Source organism: Ruditapes philippinarum, unplaced genomic scaffold (assembly GCF_026571515.1).
Source record: "Ruditapes philippinarum isolate M1 unplaced genomic scaffold, ASM2657151v2 ctg3934_1_1_1_1, whole genome shotgun sequence".
Taxonomy (NCBI): Eukaryota; Metazoa; Mollusca; class Bivalvia; order Venerida; family Veneridae; genus Ruditapes; species Ruditapes philippinarum.
The window spans coordinates 71,894-94,162 of record NW_026862314.1 but is presented as its reverse complement, the minus strand read 5'-3'; the positions used below and the strand labels follow the sequence as shown (position 1 = coordinate 94,162).

General features: G+C 32.0%; 1 protein-coding gene across 1 annotated transcript in view; it reads right to left on the bottom strand.

The window, feature by feature from the left end:
- LOC132718637 (uncharacterized) overlaps window positions 1–18,118 on the bottom strand; it is a gene marked incomplete at its 3' end in the record, with an annotated part of 32,976 nt that extends 14,858 nt beyond the window's left edge. The window contains 20 exon segments of the mRNA XM_060702356.1: window positions 32–226; window positions 796–987; window positions 1,530–1,658; window positions 2,955–3,125; window positions 3,921–4,103; window positions 4,716–4,889; window positions 5,517–5,708; window positions 6,120–6,282; window positions 6,728–6,900; window positions 7,922–8,117; window positions 8,413–8,564; window positions 8,899–9,162; window positions 10,229–10,439; window positions 11,537–11,667; window positions 12,166–12,261; window positions 12,996–13,229; window positions 13,906–14,000; window positions 14,319–14,400; window positions 15,006–15,039; window positions 17,761–18,118. Coding sequence (XP_060558339.1) covers window positions 32–226; window positions 796–987; window positions 1,530–1,658; window positions 2,955–3,125; window positions 3,921–4,103; window positions 4,716–4,889; window positions 5,517–5,708; window positions 6,120–6,282; window positions 6,728–6,900; window positions 7,922–8,117; window positions 8,413–8,564; window positions 8,899–9,162; window positions 10,229–10,439; window positions 11,537–11,667; window positions 12,166–12,261; window positions 12,996–13,229; window positions 13,906–14,000; window positions 14,319–14,400; window positions 15,006–15,039; window positions 17,761–17,829 — 3,136 coding nt within the window.
- Window positions 18,119–22,269: the final 4,151 nt, after the last annotated feature.

The window sequence follows — 22,269 nt, the reverse complement described above, 5'->3', positions numbered from 1 at the left end:
GTTTGAGAAACAAATATGAGTTATACTTTACCGTCACACACAGGGCGCTGACTCCACTGGCCATCAATTCCACAGGTTATAGTCATATTAGGACTACTTGTCCCACTAGCAAACACACCAATGTTACATAGAACTTCTACTTTATCACCGTAATAGAACGATGTTGCCGATGTCAACGCTTTCCCGCCAGCAATATTTAATATATTATCTGACTCACATTTCTTTACTGCAAAAGAGATACATATAGGAATCAAATCGGCTCTATAAAATGTGAGCGATAACTGACGATTGCGAGTTAATGGACATGTAATATATAAGCTTGCAGTTAAATTCTAAAAGCCTGTTAACGTACGGAGAGAAATGTACTGGGCATTCTGTTTATACAGAATTTATTTTAGTTCTAATGCATTTCTGGATCCAATCAGTACTGAGCAATGAGTGTAAAGTTTCTTGCTCAAGGAAACAACAGCTTGCTCCCAACAGGTTTTGAACCCACGAGGACAGCGATCCTTAGATTACTAGTCCGACGCTTTAACTACCCAGCCTTACCACCACATAGATTTGTTCGCTCACTATAAGTTGTTTTATGTTCACACAATTTGTAGCGGTGGACTCGAAAGAAATTTTATCAAAAGGCTTACAACGTGAACACCACCGTAAAGCACAATAATGGTTGGATCTACAGTGAAACAATTTTTTTTGAAAGTCGTATTTCTGTATAAAACATACTTTCGTTAATTTTCTTCTAATGATAAGTAAATGTGAAGATTTTATTTATGTCATCAAATAACTTACACACACAGGAGTGACCTATATGAAATATATGCCATGGTTTGGTGCCATCTTCGCCATTCCCAAGTGTAAAGCCATTAAAGCCGGCAGATGTGTATAAGTCATACCCTTCATCGCAACTACACTGATACGAGCCAGCCGTGTTTGTACAAACATGGTCGCAAATATTCAACTCCGCTGTGCACTCGTCCACATCTGTAACAAAGGGAGAGAACTGAGTTGTAATGATGCACGGAAATCACGCTGGCACAAAGTAAATCAGATACACGTCTTCTTCAAAATCTTGGGCGGTTTTTTAGAAGTGTAATGTAAATTCTAATGCCAAGCAAGTTAAATAAGTTAATTATGATTATTTTCTGAATTATGATTGTTTCTTACCCACATTAATTCAGCATTTTTTTAAGAAACCAAGGAAGTATTTTAAATAACGTTTTACTTTGTTGCCTGCTAGCATGTACAACCAGGGTGGATGGGTTCTTCCATGAAGAACCAGGTTTATTCGCGAAAGTATCAAATCGCACTTGATTTCAACATTTACAATTAAAATTGGTTTCTGAAATCAGCTATTTTAAATAATGAAATATAATATAGTAATGATATTTATTCAATTAAAGGCATCATATATCATACAAAGTATTGGGATTTTTTTTCTCAGAGCTCACGAATGATATAATATCCGGTTTTGAAACCCTACTTTAACAGTATATTTTATATAATATATGTATCTATTACTTTACCTTCACATGCCGTTAAGCTGTCCCTAGTTGGAACATACCCGGCTAGGCATGCGCAGACGTACGAACCGTCTGTATCCTGGCACTCGGCGTTAACACAGTCGTCCAATCCAAGATTACATTCGTCTATGTCTGTGAAATTCATAAATAAAAGATTTATTAAACGTATCTATCGTTTTTACACTCCTTAATGTTTAACCAAAATATATATTAATTTATGTTTATATATGAGCCGCGTCACGACAAAATCAACGTAATGCGTTTGCGACCAGCATCGATCCAGACCAGCCTGCGCATTCGCGCAATCTGATCAGGATCCATGCTGTTCGCTTACAAACCATATAACAAGTAGAGAAACTGGTAGCGAACAGCATGGATCCTGATCAGACAGCGCGGATGCGCAGGCTTGTCTGGATCCATGCTGGTCGCGAACGCATTGCATTGGTTTTGTCATGGCGCGGCTCACATAGAGGGGGAATATATAAATTTTGAATATATAATTAAAACTGTTCGTAGAATATGGACAACTTTTTTCTTTTTTCTTTTATTTAATTTAGAAAAGTTCAACTAAGGTAATAAGTCTTAAAACAACAAAAAAATGAAATTCTTACCAATATTAAGTGGAGGCCTTAAAATGGAAAATTTTGCAGAAGATCAAAAAATAAGATTGAAAATCGATTTTGTGCGATTACTAGCAAACAAGACTTTCATTTTTGGGTCATTTTAAACAATAAAAATTATTAACCTGGAAAATGTGGTGAGCAAATTATAATTATCTTGAAGAGTTATTTGTCCAGACTTTCATCAAACGGTGCATAAATCTCAGAAAAAAATATTTGAAATCCTTTTTTTTTTTTTTTTTTTAAACATGAGTGAGTCCCTTTAATATTTGAAATTATACACATTTAACCTTGAGTATGCATGTTATTATGATTATTATCTTGAATATTTAACTGCTTCTTAATCTGATATTCTCTTTTTGTTAATAATATTTGTACATTTAAACTATCGGCAATATTTGTCATTATACTCTGTAAATGGCCAAATGAAATGTTTATTTTCCGATTTGCAAATAAAATGAAATTAAATGAAATTATCATACATATAATTATCAAATGTATAGCTAGACCTCCTGAATTTTGTATATACATTTATTTCGAAAAGACACTATTTTAAAACAAAAGATTAATTTGAATATGACAGAAATCACAATAATATATAATATCAATAGGTCTTAAAAACTAAGTGTCTTTATAACTCCTACGTGCTAGATTAAAGGCATAATAAGGAGTTATCCTAATAAAATACTACGTATGAGGTATCATTTTATATGGAACACCATGAATTGGCACCAGGACGCTTCTGTACATGTTTAATCACACTAAATATGGCCTTCGAAAAATGTGATATTTTAGAAAGGAAACTTACTCTCACATTGAAGCTGTTCGTCGACACCACATCTAAATGATCCCTCGGTTTCGAGTCCACCACTCAATGAGTATCCTGGGTTACATTTCACTTTGATGACACTGTTCATAACAAAACTCTGTGACATGTTCACGTTCGCATTCCAGAATGTTGTCAAGGCACATGGCATGGCTACAATACCAATGAAAAGTAAGATATTTATAGTACTGGCTGATTAGTTCAATATTTTTGTTGTAAAGAAAGCTTTCAACCTATATACAAAACTTTTGGAACTAACCAGTGCAGAGGACACATGGAGAAATATGGTTGTAACCCAGCAGGGCTCGAAACAAAGATCCAAGAGTCAGGTGACAAAAGCACTAGGCCATTACTTGCCTTAATTAGCCAAAAAGTGTACATTTGGTACAAGTTTTTTTGTAAAAAACATTTTAATTTTTCTAAATGTTTAATTTTTTCTGATATGAACTGTTTTTACAAATTTAATTAATGAACTTAAGTTCCCAAAGACTTTCAAACTGGATGTGTTTGCATTCCGATTTTATATTTTAGAGATTTGTAAAATACTGTTTAATAGAAAGTTTCGTTACAAAATTTGATCAATCAGAACGGAAAAAAAACTTGATAATTAAATAAATGCGATCAAGTTAACAATTTAAAATATTGTTTACAGCTATTTTTAGCAACATCTTTGTGCATGATACCAAAATAATCAACAAAAAATAAGCAAATAGCTGAAGAAACAAAAGGAACAAACATGTTAAGGATAATACTCAGATAATACTCAATGTAAAAAAAACTTGTCATCAAACTTTTACAGCGGTTTTCTCCAATTGACAACCACTTTTCGTTTTTTAAAAGATCGGTTCATCTGTATGAAATTATAATCCGCCGTTTGTCAAAATTAAATTAGTCCTTTAAGACAATTTGAATTACAAAAGTCACTTAAAGAGTATGAGGGATACTTACACTGACATTGAGGAAGTTCGCTCTGCCATTGTCCCTGATTGCAAGTTATTGTCTCAGGACCAATCAGATCAAAGTATTGGTCACACGTAACTTTCACAACTGACGCATGCTGGATTCCATCTCCTTTCATATTTGTAAACGTTGCATTGGCAACGATCGTTCCGACAGCGGAACATTCCGTCGCTGCAAAGGGATGTAAAAAAAGTTATATTTTAAAATAATGTTAAAATCTGAAATAGCATTTTAAGTAAAATTAATTGAAGTTGAATTATTGAATTATATCGATCAAAATATAAAAGTTTAAAACAAATACTTAATATATTACATGTAGGAAACAAAGGTGAATTTTGGGCAGTTTTTGCAAATCTGATAGTTCTTTATTTTTACATTTTGCGTTTTTTTGTGTGTCATTAAGATGATGCAGTTTCTGTGGCTAGATATATACTTCTTTATTAACGGGAAAATGATTATGGTTTCCAGGGCCATATAGCCAGATAAGTAAACGTTTTAAGTAAACTTTTTATTAATTTCTTTTATATAAAACAAATATAATTCTCATTTGTTTCTAAGATAGATTTTATATGCAATTAACATATTAACGTATTCTATATATCATGAAACTTTGCCATGCATCATGTATCCAGAAATTTTATCAAATATAAAAGACAAAGAAAAATGATACAAGTGGAACAAACAATCAACACAGGATAAGTTTCAAAGTTCATTTAATGATGATAACCGAAGTTTCGACTCTAACAATCTTCATCAGAGTTGTAAAAGACATCAAAAACAGACCTGTACACTGCGGCAGAACACCCCACGAACTGTTACTGAGACACGTCACTAGCTTGTTTCCCTCCATTGTAAAACCTTCGTTACAATCATACTGTATGACGTCACCACCTTGCACACCGGAGGCGGTGACAAAGTAACCATTTGGTATGTCTTTTGCAAGTCCGCAGTATTGCCCTAGATAACAAAAACACGAGTCGGTTAAAAAAAGCTTTTATTGTTTTTTATTCAAAACAATATGTTTTACGACATTAATTGATCACAAATCAAATTTTCAAAAAGTATTTGAAAATAATATTCAGAATGTAAAACATTTTGAACTTTAATCTCTCGAAAAAGAATATTACATTATAAAATACATTGTACATATCATTAACATATTTGTTTTTCACTATATTTATACAATATTTACACTTATGTTTTATAAATTATTCTGTTTAGATTTATGCCACTATACTGCGCTAGCATGGACTTACATAGACACAATTTTAATTGATGGAGATAAGCATTGTGTAACTATGAATATTTCAATAACACTTATTGCACTTTATTTATTTAAATTAAACGCTTAAGTAAGTTCTGAAAAAGAAATAATATAATTAAAATCATCTTCGTTTATTATATATATACACTTCAAAGCTACAAGTGTTTTCTCTATTTTTACTGACTTACTGTTAGATACGGGTTCCCAATGAAATGCAAACTGAAAAGTGCATCAATAAATTTCAAGCTTGTTTTTTTATAAGTATGTATAGACTGGAACGCAGTCTAAGACAATTGAGTACATAGGAATTATCAACTTACGTTCGCAGAAGGGAAGATTATGCAAGTTCCAGGTCCCATCACCCTGGCATGTTAAAGTAACAGATGGTTCTCCTTTAAATCCTCCGCCAAACAAATATCCCTCCGCACACGTCACAACTACTGTATCTGGAGCGTGAAAACTATCAGACACCGGATCCAGCACGAACGACACTGTATCCAACTTTGGACACCCTGGATTGATTACACAATATTACATTATAAACATGAAAAATCAAATAAAGTTGGTATAATTCTTCAATGATTCACTAGTCAAAATGTTTTATATCAAAAGTTCTTTGTTAATGATTTTGCTTCATGTGTTTTACTGAAATTATCAATATCGTTATTATCATATTGTGACCAGACCGTCCTGACTGTGTTTTCAATGTATTTAGTAAGAGTTTTAGTCATTGCCATGCACTTTGTAAGAGTAACAATATAATCATTTAATGCATGATTTTAATGGCGAAAAAAACTGGAAATACACAATCATTTATCACTTACAATAATTGCATTTTTAAAGCATATTCAACTTTTGCCACTGTTAATAAGAATACATCAAAAGTTACAAGCAAATAAAAAACATCGAATGGACACGTTTACCTGCAGAAAATGTGGCCTGAAATCCGCGAAAATTATTGGTTCCACTTGTCTCGAATGTTATGAAGAATCCGTTGGTTGACGTCAGAGTGTCCGGTAGTTGGGTACCAGAATATCCTGCTCCTTGGTGTACAGCCTCACCTTGGCCATTCAATCCTTTAAAAATCTAAAATTAAATCAATACACTCTTAGCTTCATTTTCTTGTCGATAGCAATTCAATTTTGTAAGGATATAAGCAATAAACCAAGCATGGTTTAATAAAATAGTGCATACTTTAATTAAAATATATCTTTAAGCCAATACGTTACACCTACGTATTTACGTTATTGTAGGTGAGTTGGTCACCTTCAGCTACCAAGTCTTGTAGATGCTAGACAGTTATATGGTTACTTATGAAAGACATTGGCTTTCAGCTTGCCCAAAATAAGTGAAAGCAACAGCCATAATTAATGTTTACCGTGGCATCGTTGAATGACAATTGCAAAAACTTTTATGCCATCTAAGAAAATACATAAAAACGCAAGTGAGCAACAGTAATGAGCAAGTTAGCAAAAGTAATGATACCGATCTAAGTAAAATTATTTATGACAGTAAGTAAAACATTTATTACCTTTACCAAGTCCTTGTCTAGCTCAGTTTGAAAGTCAGTAAAGAACAGTCTAACACTTTTGTCTGACGGTGGATTGATTAACCAGGAACAAATCATTATATCAGGATATGGGTTTACATTAAAACCAGGTGATCTGATCTGCCCAGAATCTGCACTGATCGACACATCACAACCTGAAAAATTGATCATCTTTGATACTTAACATTCTTCCATTTTATAGAACATATTATAAGTAAATTGTGATGTTAAATCTAAGATAATTTGACTCTGATAAACGTCATCATCACAAAAAGTGCTTTATTAAATGTTTAACAATTTATCAAACAAGTGCTTTATTAAATGTTAAACAATATATCTTATTTAAGTAAGCCTATATAAATAAGTGATAGTATCATATGATCTAAATATAGCTGCAATCTCATTGGTCCAAACAGTAGTCAACATAACTTTTTATTAAATCATATTCACTGGGTGTAGTATCATATTCACTGGCTGAATTGGATTTTCCGAATCTAAAGTTAGATTGAGACTCATATTCAATGATCATACACCGTAGACTGTTAATTACGCGTGTTAATTAAGAAATAACTGTTACTTTTTGTTTTTTATGACCTATTTCTCGATTAAAATATCATTATTTTACTATTATACTTAAAGGCGACACCGCAATGATGAGTATAAACTTGAATTATTTTTGTAGGCGCAGCGTTCGCATATAAAATATAGTCGTTGCACGGCTAACACATGCGTCTTGTCTTTCTTCCTGCGCTTCAACGAGGCAAAATTGTTACATGTATATAAGGTTGTACTTTTTGTGATTTTATTATGTCTTAGACTATTCATATAATAAAACAATTATTGACTAGTGAGCCATTGAATATGATGTGATATTCACTGACAGAAAGTCATATTGACCGAGGCGATGTCATCTGCCAGTGAATATCACACCATATTCAATGGATCACTAGTCAATAATTGTATAATATTTCATACTAAAGCTGCCTTTATGTTTCTAACCAAACTGTTAGGAACTGTACATATTTTACATTTTCTATTTTAATAGTTTTATATGTCAACAAAACAACCAAACATTGTTTTTATAAATTGATATGAAGCTGACATCAATATCTGAAAAAGATATATATGTTACAGTTTAAATAAAATGTATTATTTTTATTATTCAATATTGTTCACCTTCAAAATATTTCATGAGAACACCCTTGCAGTTCCAGTGCTGTAACAATGTCATATGCACATACATGTAGTTCCCCGTTGAAGTGACATATGACGGCTCCGATTCTTTTTCAACTAGCATCAGTAAAGGATTTTCTGGTCCCTGACCGTCGTATATAGCAATATTATCGGTACAACAAAGATCGACCGTTAAAATCTGCATAAGAAAAACTCTTAATTAAACAACAAAATGAATAATAGTTGGCTATATTACATGTATTGAACAAAGCATTTACATATCATATGAAAACAACAATTTTTTTTTAAATTCTTTTATGGTTATTCTTCTTTGTAAAAAAAATAAACATTCGGAAATTTATCAAATGTTCTATCATAAATCACAAATTATTATATGGAAAGATTTGTTTTGATTATTACTGTCAAATAATGTATATTTAAATGAATTTGAGTAAACGATTGATATAAGGTCAAAGGTTAAATTTCAGATTTACCTGCAAAGTTATTAACTTATTGCCAGAAACTGTGATTAGAAAGGTATGTTCATAATTTCCGACGTATCTGTAAGGGTACATGGGAGTAAAGATGTCGCCCGGTGTTGAGGTGGCCACCAAACTAGAGTTTGACATTGGTATGTTTCCTATTGCTGTAAAGAGATAAAAGTATATTGCTTAATGTATTAAAGCACAATAAACATATTTATTTAAACTGACGAGTCCATGAAATATTTATATTATGTCAGAATCTGCATCCTTTATAATTTCATATTGCTCTATTTATTAGTGATTGAGTGTGTATTTTGATGCTTGCATTGCCTATTGTTTATCATAAAAAGTGATGAATAATTAAATGCTGAAATAAGAAATGTCTCTTGCAAGATGAAAGTAAATAAAGGCTAAATGTGTTAATTTCCTCTTATTCGGAAATTTACATAAAGTTAATATATTATTAGATTTGCATATTTCAACTTGTTATCTTACATGTTACTCTTGACGTCAAAGGACACGTCTTTATATAAACATTGCAACATGTGCTCTCCATTAAAATCGGTGCTTCCGTGATCATGAAACATTTTGGATTCGTCACTTCCGTGATGTCATACCGGAAACCCCAACATTGGCTGCTTTTATCACATTCACTGATGCAGTCATTTACATCTTGTCTAGGTGTAAGTCGTTTATCGTATCCGCTAGTAGTTGATAATACATCAAACCCCGTCTGTTGCAGGATTTCGCATGAAAAATCTAAAAACAGCGTTACAGATAAAAGTATCATTCACTATATTAATTATTTATGTTTCAGCTATATTTAGCTACAAAACAAGTTATATATTACTGTGGAAGACATACTTTCACAATGATATCCAGGGTATTACATTTTGAACGAACATATATTTTTGTGCGATAAAACTGGGTAACCGGATTTCTCCCCTTCGATGTTATCTACTCGTTAACCTGTAAAAACCAGCATCAATCAAACAATTAATTAAAGTAATATAGGTAATAGAAACAGCATCGAAACACGAGGCTATCTGATTTGTACGAAGGGGCGTAGCCCCCCAGTATTAATCAGATTGCCGATCGTTTAGATGTTCTTTCTCTTTTGTATCATAGCCAAACATAAAATCACGCTCCCTGTTGTCACAATATGAAATCCCAGAAAAAAGAAACGAATGAACGAGCATCTGAAAATGACATTTCTATCGCTTTCCCTTTCTCTGCCGTCACAATAAGTAAACCCCAGCAAATATTAGCCAATAAATAGGCATGCTCTGGAGTGTGGGTAACTTATACCTGTTCTCCAGTTAACGCACTATGCATGTATATGTATACGATTTAACTCTGACACATTTTCAACAGAAAGGACCCCAAACTATGATACAATTGATAAAATACCGTGTAATATTTCCGATATATTTTTCGAATGTTCATTGCGAAGTATATTATAAAATTCCTTATTCGGTCATGTAAAAATTGAACTTTAAGTCACTAGTGTGTGGTTTGACCAATATGTGCATTCATCATTTCACTTTGTATAATTTAGTAATGCGAATGAATACCGTATAATATATCATAATCAGTACCTCGTAATTAGATAACATGTTTGTCTTGTTTGTAACTAGACTTTTAGCTATGAGACTTAGAGAGCTACAAGATTATTACAAGACGTTATTATATAGTAACTTTCAATATGTACGCTACATAACATTTTGTCCTCATGGGCCTTTGTCCTTCAGGATGCTGCTGAAAGAAACTCTAAAACTCTTTGTTTGCTTTGTATTGCACTGTATATTGTATTTATGATTCTTGCCTGTTTTCCATGAAAATCTGAATCCTTGTTTTTGTATGGAGCTGTCGGTGAGAAATCTCAATAGTAGATGATGTGTACTGCTAATATAGCTTCCATATTGACCTGGATTCTGACCGGAAATCCGTGCTATCAACTGACTACTGAGGATTGTGGGTCCGCCATCCCAAATTTCAAGGACATCCAGGTTTTCTTCAATGTCGAATATATCGAACTGTAAATGAATTGTTTTTACAAGTAATAGCGTACTTAAATATGTAACTAAAAATGTGTCTACAGGACAAGGGTGCCCACCAACACCCACTGTTTTGTCAATCTTATGACTCTAGGTCAAATATTTTTGGGCTACATGTGGCACAGGCTGAAAACTGAAAATCTTTTACAAAGTCAAGGGCAAAAACTTTGCAAATATTGAATCAATCCACAAGGAACCCCCAAGGTGCATAAGTACACATGCTCAGCTGACCAAATTCTTGTAAATTTTCAGGCCTACAGGTCAAATACTTTTTAAGCTATGCTTTATGCATAGTTAAAATTGCAAATTTATATTAATTAAGTAAAGGACAATTACTCTAATAAAACTAAAAAGTCCCAGGCACACAGCTTCCCAGTGATGTTGATCATTTTTCCTGTTAAGTTGGTTGATTCTAACTCAATAATCCAAGGAACACAAAACGCAATATAATAGAACGGATTTTACTAAATCAATGGTAATTACTCTTCAAATACTGAATAATAATAAAGGAGTGACCATTGTAGACCATTCCACTTTAAAGATAATGCAGGTGATGCTGCACCATACAGCGGTGCACGATCCCGAAAGTCTTTACAATGATTATGATGATTTCATTCTTGATGTTCTCGAGTTAATTCGATTCTTAATTACTTTTGTTTCAAGAAGTAAATGTCGTCAAATTCATGAAACATAAGATAAGTACCATATCCTTGGACGCTCGACGCTTATTAAGGTAATTACAAGCTAGAAATAACTTATGTAATCAATGATGTCTTAAACATACATAATACAATGTAGCTGCCGGTTTCTTTTTTTCCATGCCACTTTTTGGTAAATTCAACCCATATTTTTACGCGGTTTAAAAATATCAAAACTATCTAAAATAATTTCATTATTTAATAGGTTTAAAAGTTAATATGTTTCGTTTTTCTATCTTTCCTATTTTTTATATGTGTTTGCCATGGCAAATTGTACATGCTATGGCAAATTGGCATATTCCAATGGCAAAATGGCTTGCCGTGGCAGCCATAGCTGTGTCGAGTAAACATTCCCAAATAAAAGATAAATATACTTACATGAATCTGTACTCTTTTTCCTACTTCAACTTCAATTGTAAACAAACAGTCTCGATTTGATCTGTAATATGTAGTCGTGGAAACTTCGAAACTACCACTGTCTCCTAACAGCTTCTCTGAGCAATATAATGCTGAAAGACGGATCACATGGAAATGATTAAGGTACTATGGTGCAAAAGTAACAGCATATTTGTAAATAATTAACAATACAATAGCAGAATATAATATTTTCTAATTTCGTGATAGTCTGAACAGTACACCAATGCAGATCGTCTGAAATAATGCTATTTAAAGCTAGATTGTTATTTTAATCTGTGAGTAAAGAATAAACACATTTGATTTTGAATCAGGGACGTATCTCTAGGAAGATTAATATGTAATTTTCCTGTAAAACAAAAAGCGACATAAAAATGGACGTTTTATCAGATTTATTAAACGTTATCCTTTTTAAACATTTGCTCATTATAATGCAAAACTAATTATATAATAACTAAATTATTATTATATAAAAGCTGTTATTTGCATGAACTAAATACTAAGAATTCGTTAGTTGTGTACGAAACTGAGAATTATGTTTTTATTTTGTCATTTTTTTTCAGGGGAGTGGGGGACTTAAAAACCCAACTTACGACAATGTTGTTCGTCCGAGTTATCCCCGCAATCATTGGCAGAATTACATATAGTTGATTCACCAACACAGCGACCATTACTGCAGGCGAATGTATCTGAATTTGAAATATGCAGATATTCTGTATATCCACCATTCACATATATTATATTTTTTCACACATATCTATTTTATATTTTTCAATATGATTAACCTTATGTCTTGTCTGTTAATTTTGAATAATCATAGAGTCATATCTAGAAGAACTTGCATCAAACTCAATCACACTCAATCAAACCGAGTCTGCAATTATCTTGTAATTTTGTTGTGATCAATGCTTCCGATTGATCACTTTGTTTCCAGATTTTTGTATACTTGTGCCGATTTTGAAGTTCAGTTGAAATTGTATGATATATGATATGATATGATATGATATGATATGATTATATGAAATATGGTAAAATTGTGAAAATCACACAGGCATTCAAGCACAGTAGTAACCGATCAATAAGGTCATACAATTCTATAGTTCTACTAGGAAAAATATATTGCTGTTTTGTAACACTATTTTTCAGAAAGTGAACTGAAAAATTTTCGATCTCAGCTTGCACATTGTGCGTTTTGTAAATTCTTCTTTGCTGACATCATTGTGAAAATTACATTACTTTCAGTGAAGAAGGAATATATGTATGTAAGGCGTTATATATAATGGTAAATGTGAAAACATGGGATCTGATTTGATAAGGCACAATGTCATGTAGTAGTGCATAGCATTTTATGATGGAAATATAAACCCACAAGGCACATATATAAATCAACGATAAATAAAAATTTATCTCAAATCATACTAACCGCTTGGGCAAGGTAATCTTTCACAAACAAACGGTTTCACATGATTACATGACGTCATGTACCATCGTTTCTGAGCGTCGTCTGCATTCCATGGGTTTCCAACGAAAGTACATTTACCGGAAGTGACGTCAGGTTGAAAAGGTGCCCATACCCCTACTTCAACCCCAGTAAGTCGTCCATCGCTCCATGTTGCCTCATAATCTGGCGAGGTGTCAGAACTGATTCTGTTGTATCCTGTATGATATATACAAGAATGAAAGAAAATAAGACTATTTCTGTGTACAATGATATAGGTCATACAACTGTTGTTGTTTGTTTTTGTTGTTGTTGCTGTAGCTGTTGTTGTTGTTTTTTGTTTGTTTGTTTTTTCCGAAGAAATAACGCATGCATTATCATGTGCCGATACCTACCTTTCGTTCGTTTCTAAATAGTTCATCTATAACTATATAACTAAAACATTTTATTTCTAGTTTCAATGATTAAGTCAGGAAGGCTATAATGCTGTAAAATGATTAAGAACACGCGAAAAACTTATCATATGGAAAGAAATAGCACTGAATATAAAATAGTTTAAATTTAAAATGATATTTTGACTTCCATACAAAATTCAGAGACATAATAGCCTTGCGTATTACCACAATAGAAAAGAAGCAAAAGATGGCTCAGCAATATGGTCAATGAAGAAATGTTTGAAAATTGTAATAGGACACCATAATCATAAGGCTTTTAAAGATAAAATAAGATGCATTTTAAGGCTAATTTGGCCTTTTAATTAAAACAAAGAGGATTGCTACATAGCCTTTGTGGAGTTTGTTTCATGTCTTGAAGGAGACGCGCTTAAAACACTACATGTATCCGATTATTAGAAATCTATTGTATAATTTTTCTCAACTTTTGTTCTGCATCTTACCTATCCAGAATTCGTCTATATTTTTCACATGGGCCTGGTCATATAATGTGTTGGTCAGTTCAATACCACTCGGCTCTGCTAGAACGGCACCGTATCTGTTATGAGAAAAAAAGTGTAACGGACATGTGGCTTGAAAACAGAGTTCATTCATGTCCACGCTTATTAATTTGAATCAGATATTAATAGCACAACTGAAAGTGTAACTCTCCCTCTTAATCAATCATGAAAATGTTTATATTGTACTTTCTATCAAACAAAGGTACACATCTACCTATACTATAATATAAAATGCTGAATATTTAAACGTGCATAGCACGTGGCGTTACATGGACGCCAACGTGTATATTTTTTAAAGTAATGGTAAACGTTTATATAACGTACTGTATTCTCTTAAGAATCTGTATATCACTTACTTATTGCAAAACTCGCGTGCACGATTCCACGTGCGTTTTACTGGTACTACAAGATAACATTTCCCGTACAAATAATCCCAACCTGCAAAAAATAAAGTAGAATGTATGTTGGTTCATCCAGACGTTTGACATTGTTATAATGCAAACAATGAATTAACTACACAAATGATAATAAATGTCATATCTGTGTGTTTATATGATATCACACTATTGTCTTAACGCTTCTCTTGGTGCCGGTGTTGTTGTTTTCTTCCTTTCTTTCTTTAATAATATAACAATCATATATCAAACATTACGTATTGAGGTGATACATTCTGAAAAATAGAAACCAATCAACAAAATGTTATATCTTAAAACTTGCACCAAGTGCCCAGTTAGTGTGATTTACGTGTTTCAAAATGTAATTGGAAACATATCACTCACTTTGGCGAGATCATCAACGGGACCATAAGTACCAATATTAATAATGAAATATTACCTTGTCTCTAAAATAATGCAAACACTATAAAAGCCATGATAGACACATTGAGGGTAAAGTGATACTTGTTGAGGGGTAAGTGATATGATTCAGCGGATTTAACCAGACAACCATCGACTACATAAGAATATTTTTGTCTGGAAATCTTTTGGTTGAATTCTCAAAATTCTATAGACTTTAATGCAGTAATAAAACGAGCAGCTTCTTACCTTCAGAACATTGTAGATTTAAATTTTGGGCATTCTGAAAAGGAAATAGTGAATAAATTTAACAAACCTACATATATCTTATATCAGAAATGCTACCGGTTAATAATGTAGGTTTAAATAATGATGTTCCGAATATAGGTGTAGAATATTTAAACAAAGATTTACATTAATATGATCACACACTTGTGATAGATTCAATGGCACATTTTATCACCAGATAAGATGAAAAGATGGGACAAGGAAGAATACATTTATACATTTCATATGTCATCAGCTGTATAGCGAATTAAGGTTGAACATTTGATCAAATGTCATCTAAGGTCTTTGCATAGGTACAAAAAGATTAAATAATAAATAGAATTAAGTAAAGAATGTTAAATAACTACAAATCCTGTGCAATGTAATTAAAAAGCGCATTTAAGACCTTAATGGATATTCTATAGCATACTCCTAATATGGGGGATTACGCCGTGGAACATGATATTGTAGAGTTATGTCTAAATGTTTAACCCACTTATCTTTACGGTAACAAAATAATTACATTTTACATTAATCTAGGATTTACTCTTCTTTTATCGTGCATTTATATCTGCGGAAGCCCTTGCACTTGCTCTGCGAGCTCGGGCTGATGTTAATACACGAACTTTAGGTGTATTTACCCTCTAGCATAGCTACGTTGTTCTAAATGTTTATACATGTAGCCCGGATGTTTTATTATAAATGAGAAAACAACAGTGTAATTCTGATGCCTGGAGCCCGAGTTTATTTTGGTTTCTTTAATCATAGGTGCGATGTTTGTGAAATCCAGATTTTGTATTATAAACCATACTATATCGTTATAATTCCAATGTTAAAAGTGCAAATATTATATCATTTAAAAGCATTGTATGTGGCATCGTAAGGGACATCGTACCGGTTGTATCAGTGATTTTTTGCGTCTAAATGTTTTAAAACAAATAAACGGCCCGGCCTCACGGTGGCATTGTTATGTCATGACTGCTGGTTGAATAATGCTTGAAAAAAAAACATAGATCAACTTGCTTTTAACTATAATTGTATTGTGATTGATTTATAACGTTTTTACACATTTCCTTACACGAAGAAAATTCAAACCATGTATATCTCAAATAATGAAAACAACATTCGTTAAATATACACCTTTATTTAAAAGTAAACATTATAAAAACACAAAGCTTCTTTTACCTATAATACAGCACGAATTATAAATATTGCATAATTTAAATACATTTTGATCAATTAAGATAAACATACAATATTAATATTTACATTTACATTTTAATCAAATATAGGAACAATGTGTCATTTATATAGTTGAATTAATACGTCAATACATCGTAACTGCACGTGGATTTGAGTTCGTTAAATTGTTAAGGGGGTACATTATTTGTGTTTATACCCATGTAGCGGGTAATAGATATTTAGTTGATGATATGATACCACTTTGTTCCAATCAAGACGGGTTTTCTATATAAAGATAATTTTCAACAATTTCAGGCTACATTGATTCGCAATTTGTCGTATTGTCTCAGTATAAATCAACTGAAGATAGCTGTAGCAAATCTTCATTCGTCAATTGCTTAAATCATCGTTAATTTCCGCTGTACGCGTTTCGAACCTTTGTTTTGTACTCTTTGATCACGGAATATGGCGGAATATACCGAATACTACCGAGTATATTACGTTTGTATAATCGATAAAGAAATACCACCAAAAAAAAAAACAACATCTTTTGCTGATATTCATAAAGAATAATCTCATTTAAACTTTTTCAAGATTGGCATAAATGTTTCAACGCTTCAAACTGCCAGCATAAATGTAATTTTAGAAGCAAATGTCATAAAAAATCACAAAAAAGTTACATCGATTTATTTTTATTTTTCAACATGTGCATAAACGTAATTGCTTAATATTCTTTTATTTTAAGGTTATAAATGATACAGAACATACGCTATGAACTAATTTGTTCTAAATTTGTTAAGATCAAGATACTGCAAGGATTGTTCGCTGTGATGAAACGTACATTTTATTTTATTTTCAATCAATTATATGGATTTAAATGGTCAGTGGCTTTATTGTGACCGTTCCTCGTTCTGTTGCGGTCATCAAACAAAACGATTCAATACTTATTGAATGGTATTAGTAGCATGTTTATACATTATTATTGCAATTTAAAACAAATCGTTTGCATTATTTCAGCTTAAATGTTTTCAACAATAAAGGAATGCAGTGAATGGGAAAACAAATACTACCTGAACATGCCATTGTTATTGTTCACCAACTTTCCTTTTAATTCAACAGGAAGATATCTTATTACATTCTTAAGTTAAAATGTTATCTAACAGAATAGAACATATTTTTAAATCATGATTACAAAATAAAATTTATTGGATGGATTTAAATACATCTACAAGGGCAATGAGTTTTAGTTAAACAGGCATTTATAGCTGGCAGAAAATGTTCAGTTATTTGATCATTTCAATGCATTTATAGTTCCTTCAACTTAATGTTATGTATTTCCTGAAAACACATAACATACATTCGTATTTACTTAAGTTTTGTCAATTTTGTATAATTTTGCCACGGAAAGTAAGTGTGTCGTCCGGGAAAACACTCGCCCATAATAAACAACTAACCATTTTCCTTTTGGACCTTACCAGAAGAGATAAAATAGACTGAAATTACTGAAAAAAGATCTTCTTTACGCATGTATATGGTTCGGAAAAATCACACTTACCATAGACTGGAAACATAATCCTAACAATGCAACAAGAAATCCTATATGCACTATAAACTTCATTTTCATGCCAGTTTCATAACTCGAAATAATTATGTTTTAATTTTAAAAGAACATATAAATATCTTTTGTATTCATTATGACTAAACATATATTTTCCCCCAGCCTGTCCAAGCGACAAATATGAATAAAAAAGAACTGTCAAACTTCATTGACACCGCCCGTGTTGCTATGTTTAATATTGAACAATATAAAAATATCTTTGCCAATAATTATTTCATTAGCGTCCCAATCATTAAACGATAAAACAAAAGAGTTGCCGAATTTATTAAAGTTTGTTGATTGGGCATATTATGTTTTCAAATAAATGGTAGTACAATGTATTTAAAAATGACAATACCAATATTAGTGTATTAAAGGCTAAACAATCAAGGGTAAATGGTTGGTCGTATCGGGTTTAAATAAACGGGTATGTAATATTAAACAGTCATTTGTACTTAATCTTGTTAAACCATTGTTAACAGTGTTGCGTTTAAGATATGTTATTGCAGAAATCAAAATTTATTGCAGTAATAAAATAACTTATCAGGCACTAAACGTTGTAATTCTTAACTTAAATAGAATAATTACATTTTATTCTTAACTGCCTTTCTTAAATAATATCATATGTTGTAGCAACACATGTTTAAACGTCGGTAAGGAATATATAATAATAGATTTAAGGGATCGGAGATGATTTCTTTACAATTTCAGAGAGAAAAGAAAAATAATTTTAAAAATAATGATTCATTTTTAAGTATTACTGCTGGGTACAATTATAGGTACAATGTACTTTGTATGATTTTATGTTAAGGACATTTAAACAACATTATAAGCTACAATAACAATTAAAACTGCTTCCTTTATAAATAATATTAGTTTAGATTTTTACAGGGCATATAAAGATAGCTATAGAGATATGTTGTAAGAAATTCCAGATTTTCATTTCTTAGCTGGTGTATTTTGTAACAGAGTTCATGGAATTGGGATATATGATGGCATTTGTTTTGCCAATATGTCAGTATTACAATATCACTTACTATGTTACTTAATGTATATAATGATTTCATTACATTTCAAGTTACATTTCATAAATTCATGCAGGCTGACATTTTTGTTGTTGTTGTAGTTGGTGACTGTGCGATTTTTACGTTTATGTGATAATTACTTATTATAGGACTGAGTTAACCAATAAAAAATGCATCTTAATATTGTTTTGTCTCAGTCTTAATATTGTTTTGTCTCAGAAACTCTTCAAAGTCATTTGATATTATTAATTATTGTTATGTTTTACGATTTTACTTTGGAATAGCAATGTTTCCTTCGAAGTGTCTGTAACCTAGCTACCGTTCAGTAACCTATTTCGACGATTATATGAAGATCAGTCACTTTTTGTCATAGTGCTGTATATCAAAATGATTGTGACAGTGAAATTCATATCTTTGGTATATACTCCGTGAAAATTGCACTGCGGTATATTATCACAACTTTGTGCTTCAAAATTAAACATTAAAGGGCATGACTGGTGACATGTCAGGGGTCCGTACTTGACAGCGAAAGTTGTTTTTGTGCTTTATCGGGCGGATGGACTCTCTTTTAGCATAGACTACAAACATTAAATTCAGTTGCGTACGGTACTTTGACCGGTAATATTAATTTGAAAAGTCAAAGAGTAGATATATTTGATAGTTTAAAGTAAGTCCGTCAAACCATCCGCCCATCATGTTCGTTTTATTAGTACTCGTGTTGTGTCCATTGCTATTAGTACATCAGAATAACTGGACTCTAGCAACAATATTTCTAGATTAATCTCCCCTATTACTCAAGATGTAAACGAGGGTCCCGGGTTCAAGTCCCAGTCAGACTGCACATTATCTCACCCTGTGACAAAACAATATAGTTAGGAGTAGCCGATGTCTTGGTTTAGAACTGTTCACTTATAATGGGAGATATACTCAACATCACTAATTCCGCGTCATCACTTATTTCACGGTAATGACATATTTTCATGTGACCTGTGTTAAACTTTGTCAGAATAGACATATTTTATTCCTACACCTATACACCAACGTTTTTGTGTAAAATATTTTAAATCTAGATTTTTTACGTAAAACAGAACAACAGTTTAAAAAAAGCAATAATAGTCCATTAAATTAGTGTGTATGTTTGAACGCAATGTTTTAAAACGTAGTGACTAAAACATGTAGCATAACAAAGCCTGAATAAAGATGACAATATATTTATTATAAATTGTGTCCAAAGCTAAAAGTATAAAGAATGTTAAAATAAATATAAACAATAAATAAATATTTCAATGCATCTCTGTCTAAAAGATAAGCAATCTTAAAAATTGGGTTTGTTTGTTTCATTTTACGCCTATTCCAAACAGTATTTCAGTCATAAAGGCGGGTAGTTTCCTAACCATCGTTCCTGGAGAGTCACACCAGCACTAGACTTCCTTCCTCCGTGCTAAACTACCAAAGCATCTCCCGGGGATCGGACCAACGCCATAGAGGTAACTGGATTAGAAGTCATCGACTCTAACCCCTCAACCACGGAGCGGTTATAAAAATGGGTTTAGAACTTTTCTATTCACATTTGAATTTTATCTCATTAAAAAAATATAATCGGTTTTGCAATGTAGTATCTAAATGATGTATAAATGTATTACGAGAGTTGTTCAGTTTATTATGAAACAGTTTTAAAACACGTTATATAAGATCTTATAACTCACAAAACTCACATAAGTCGCACAGCAACTTCTAACCATTTCGTACGTAAATTTCGTAATATGATATAATGTTGGGAATCCTCCCACACAAAAAAATATCAGCTAAGGTGTGGAGTTCATCTAGGCGCTGTCAACAGCATAACAGCAAAAGTATTAAAAAGCAAAACTCAGCAAAAGGTGCCGCGATTATAGGCTAAGTGAGGCCAAGATTTTGAAACGACGTTCTCGATCATGACGTCTATATCTCTAAAGTAACTGTTGAAAATAGAAAAACGTTGATAAGGCTATGTTTCGTATGGGCGGTAGTACTTCGGCAAGACATCCCCATTTCTTTCAATAAAAGGGTGAGAGTCATTTTTTTTTAATGCAAAATTTTACATAGACAAAGATTTAAAGCCATTTCTCAAAATTCGCGACATTTTCATCGAAGAGAAAATGATATAGTATGTCATCAAGACTAGTCATAGCGGCAAATGACCATTTTTTCTCAACAAATGCAAAGTGAATTACATAACACCTGAAGAATGGATGCCAAAAGGCCCTGATGCAGCCCCCATGGACTTTGGTAATTAGGGTAACAATACTGAATCTTAGGCTACAGAAACGCAATATTTATACCATGTCCGATCTTAAAAATGCTCTCGAAGACGAATGGAGTTAACTTGAGCAGTTATGCATAATCCGCACTTGAGAAAGCTGACCAAAGAGGTTTAAAATGATAATTGCCATAGTTCCCAGGTTGCGAACCTGCTGCGATAATTCACATGCAAGTATATAATAAGGCAGGTTTTAAAACTGTTTCATAATAAATTTAATACCTGTCGTATTAAACAAAGCAACTTCTACATCAAATTTTTTTACGTATTTTATAATGTTTTATGTAACAATACAAAATGTAAGCAAACATTAATAACTATTACAAATGTTCAAGTATAACCACTGTCGTTGCCAAGATAACCCCAGCAGGTAGTTGGAAATTATAATGTTACATTATATTGTCTTTATAATAAAGGATGTTCCTTGGCAATACAATACATAAAATAGTAAAATGAATTAATATTCTTAATCATTGCACTTTTCAGGAAAGGATCTAGCCTTTAATTATTTTTGGAGTTATTTCCTGAACAAAATTTATGTAAAAAATGCAATGGTGAAGATGTATAATTTGAACAACAGAAAAAAAAGAAATAAAAAAAATTAAAAAGTACAACATCAATTAACTGTATACTTATGTTTTATTCTAACCGTTACTTTTCTTTCTTGTGGTTACTTTTGGTTTCGAATATTCGAATACAGATATACTATATTTGAACTTACAGCATTATGCGGTATACTCACCATCACGTTTACTATTTTTAACTTTCAAAAATAATTGATTCAGTGAAATAATTGAAAAGTCCTTCGAACATTGTGAAACAGTTTGTTGTTTCGAAGTGTATAAATTTGCTTTCCCCTTAGTGGTCTTTAATTCATTAATAAAAGAAATCATAGCATTGTATAAGTACAAAATTATTATTACAAAAATAAAGTTTTACACTTAAACATTGAACATGCATAAATAAAAACAATACATTCAATGGACAAATTTCTCCAACGAATTTTACTGAAAAAGTAGCATTTTTACATACTTAAGCATTATTTCTGCTCAAAATATTAATATGTCAAGGATATTAAATGACAAAATAATACATATTCAGTACGACCACCAAAGGCAATGTCTATACAAATTGTCACAAACT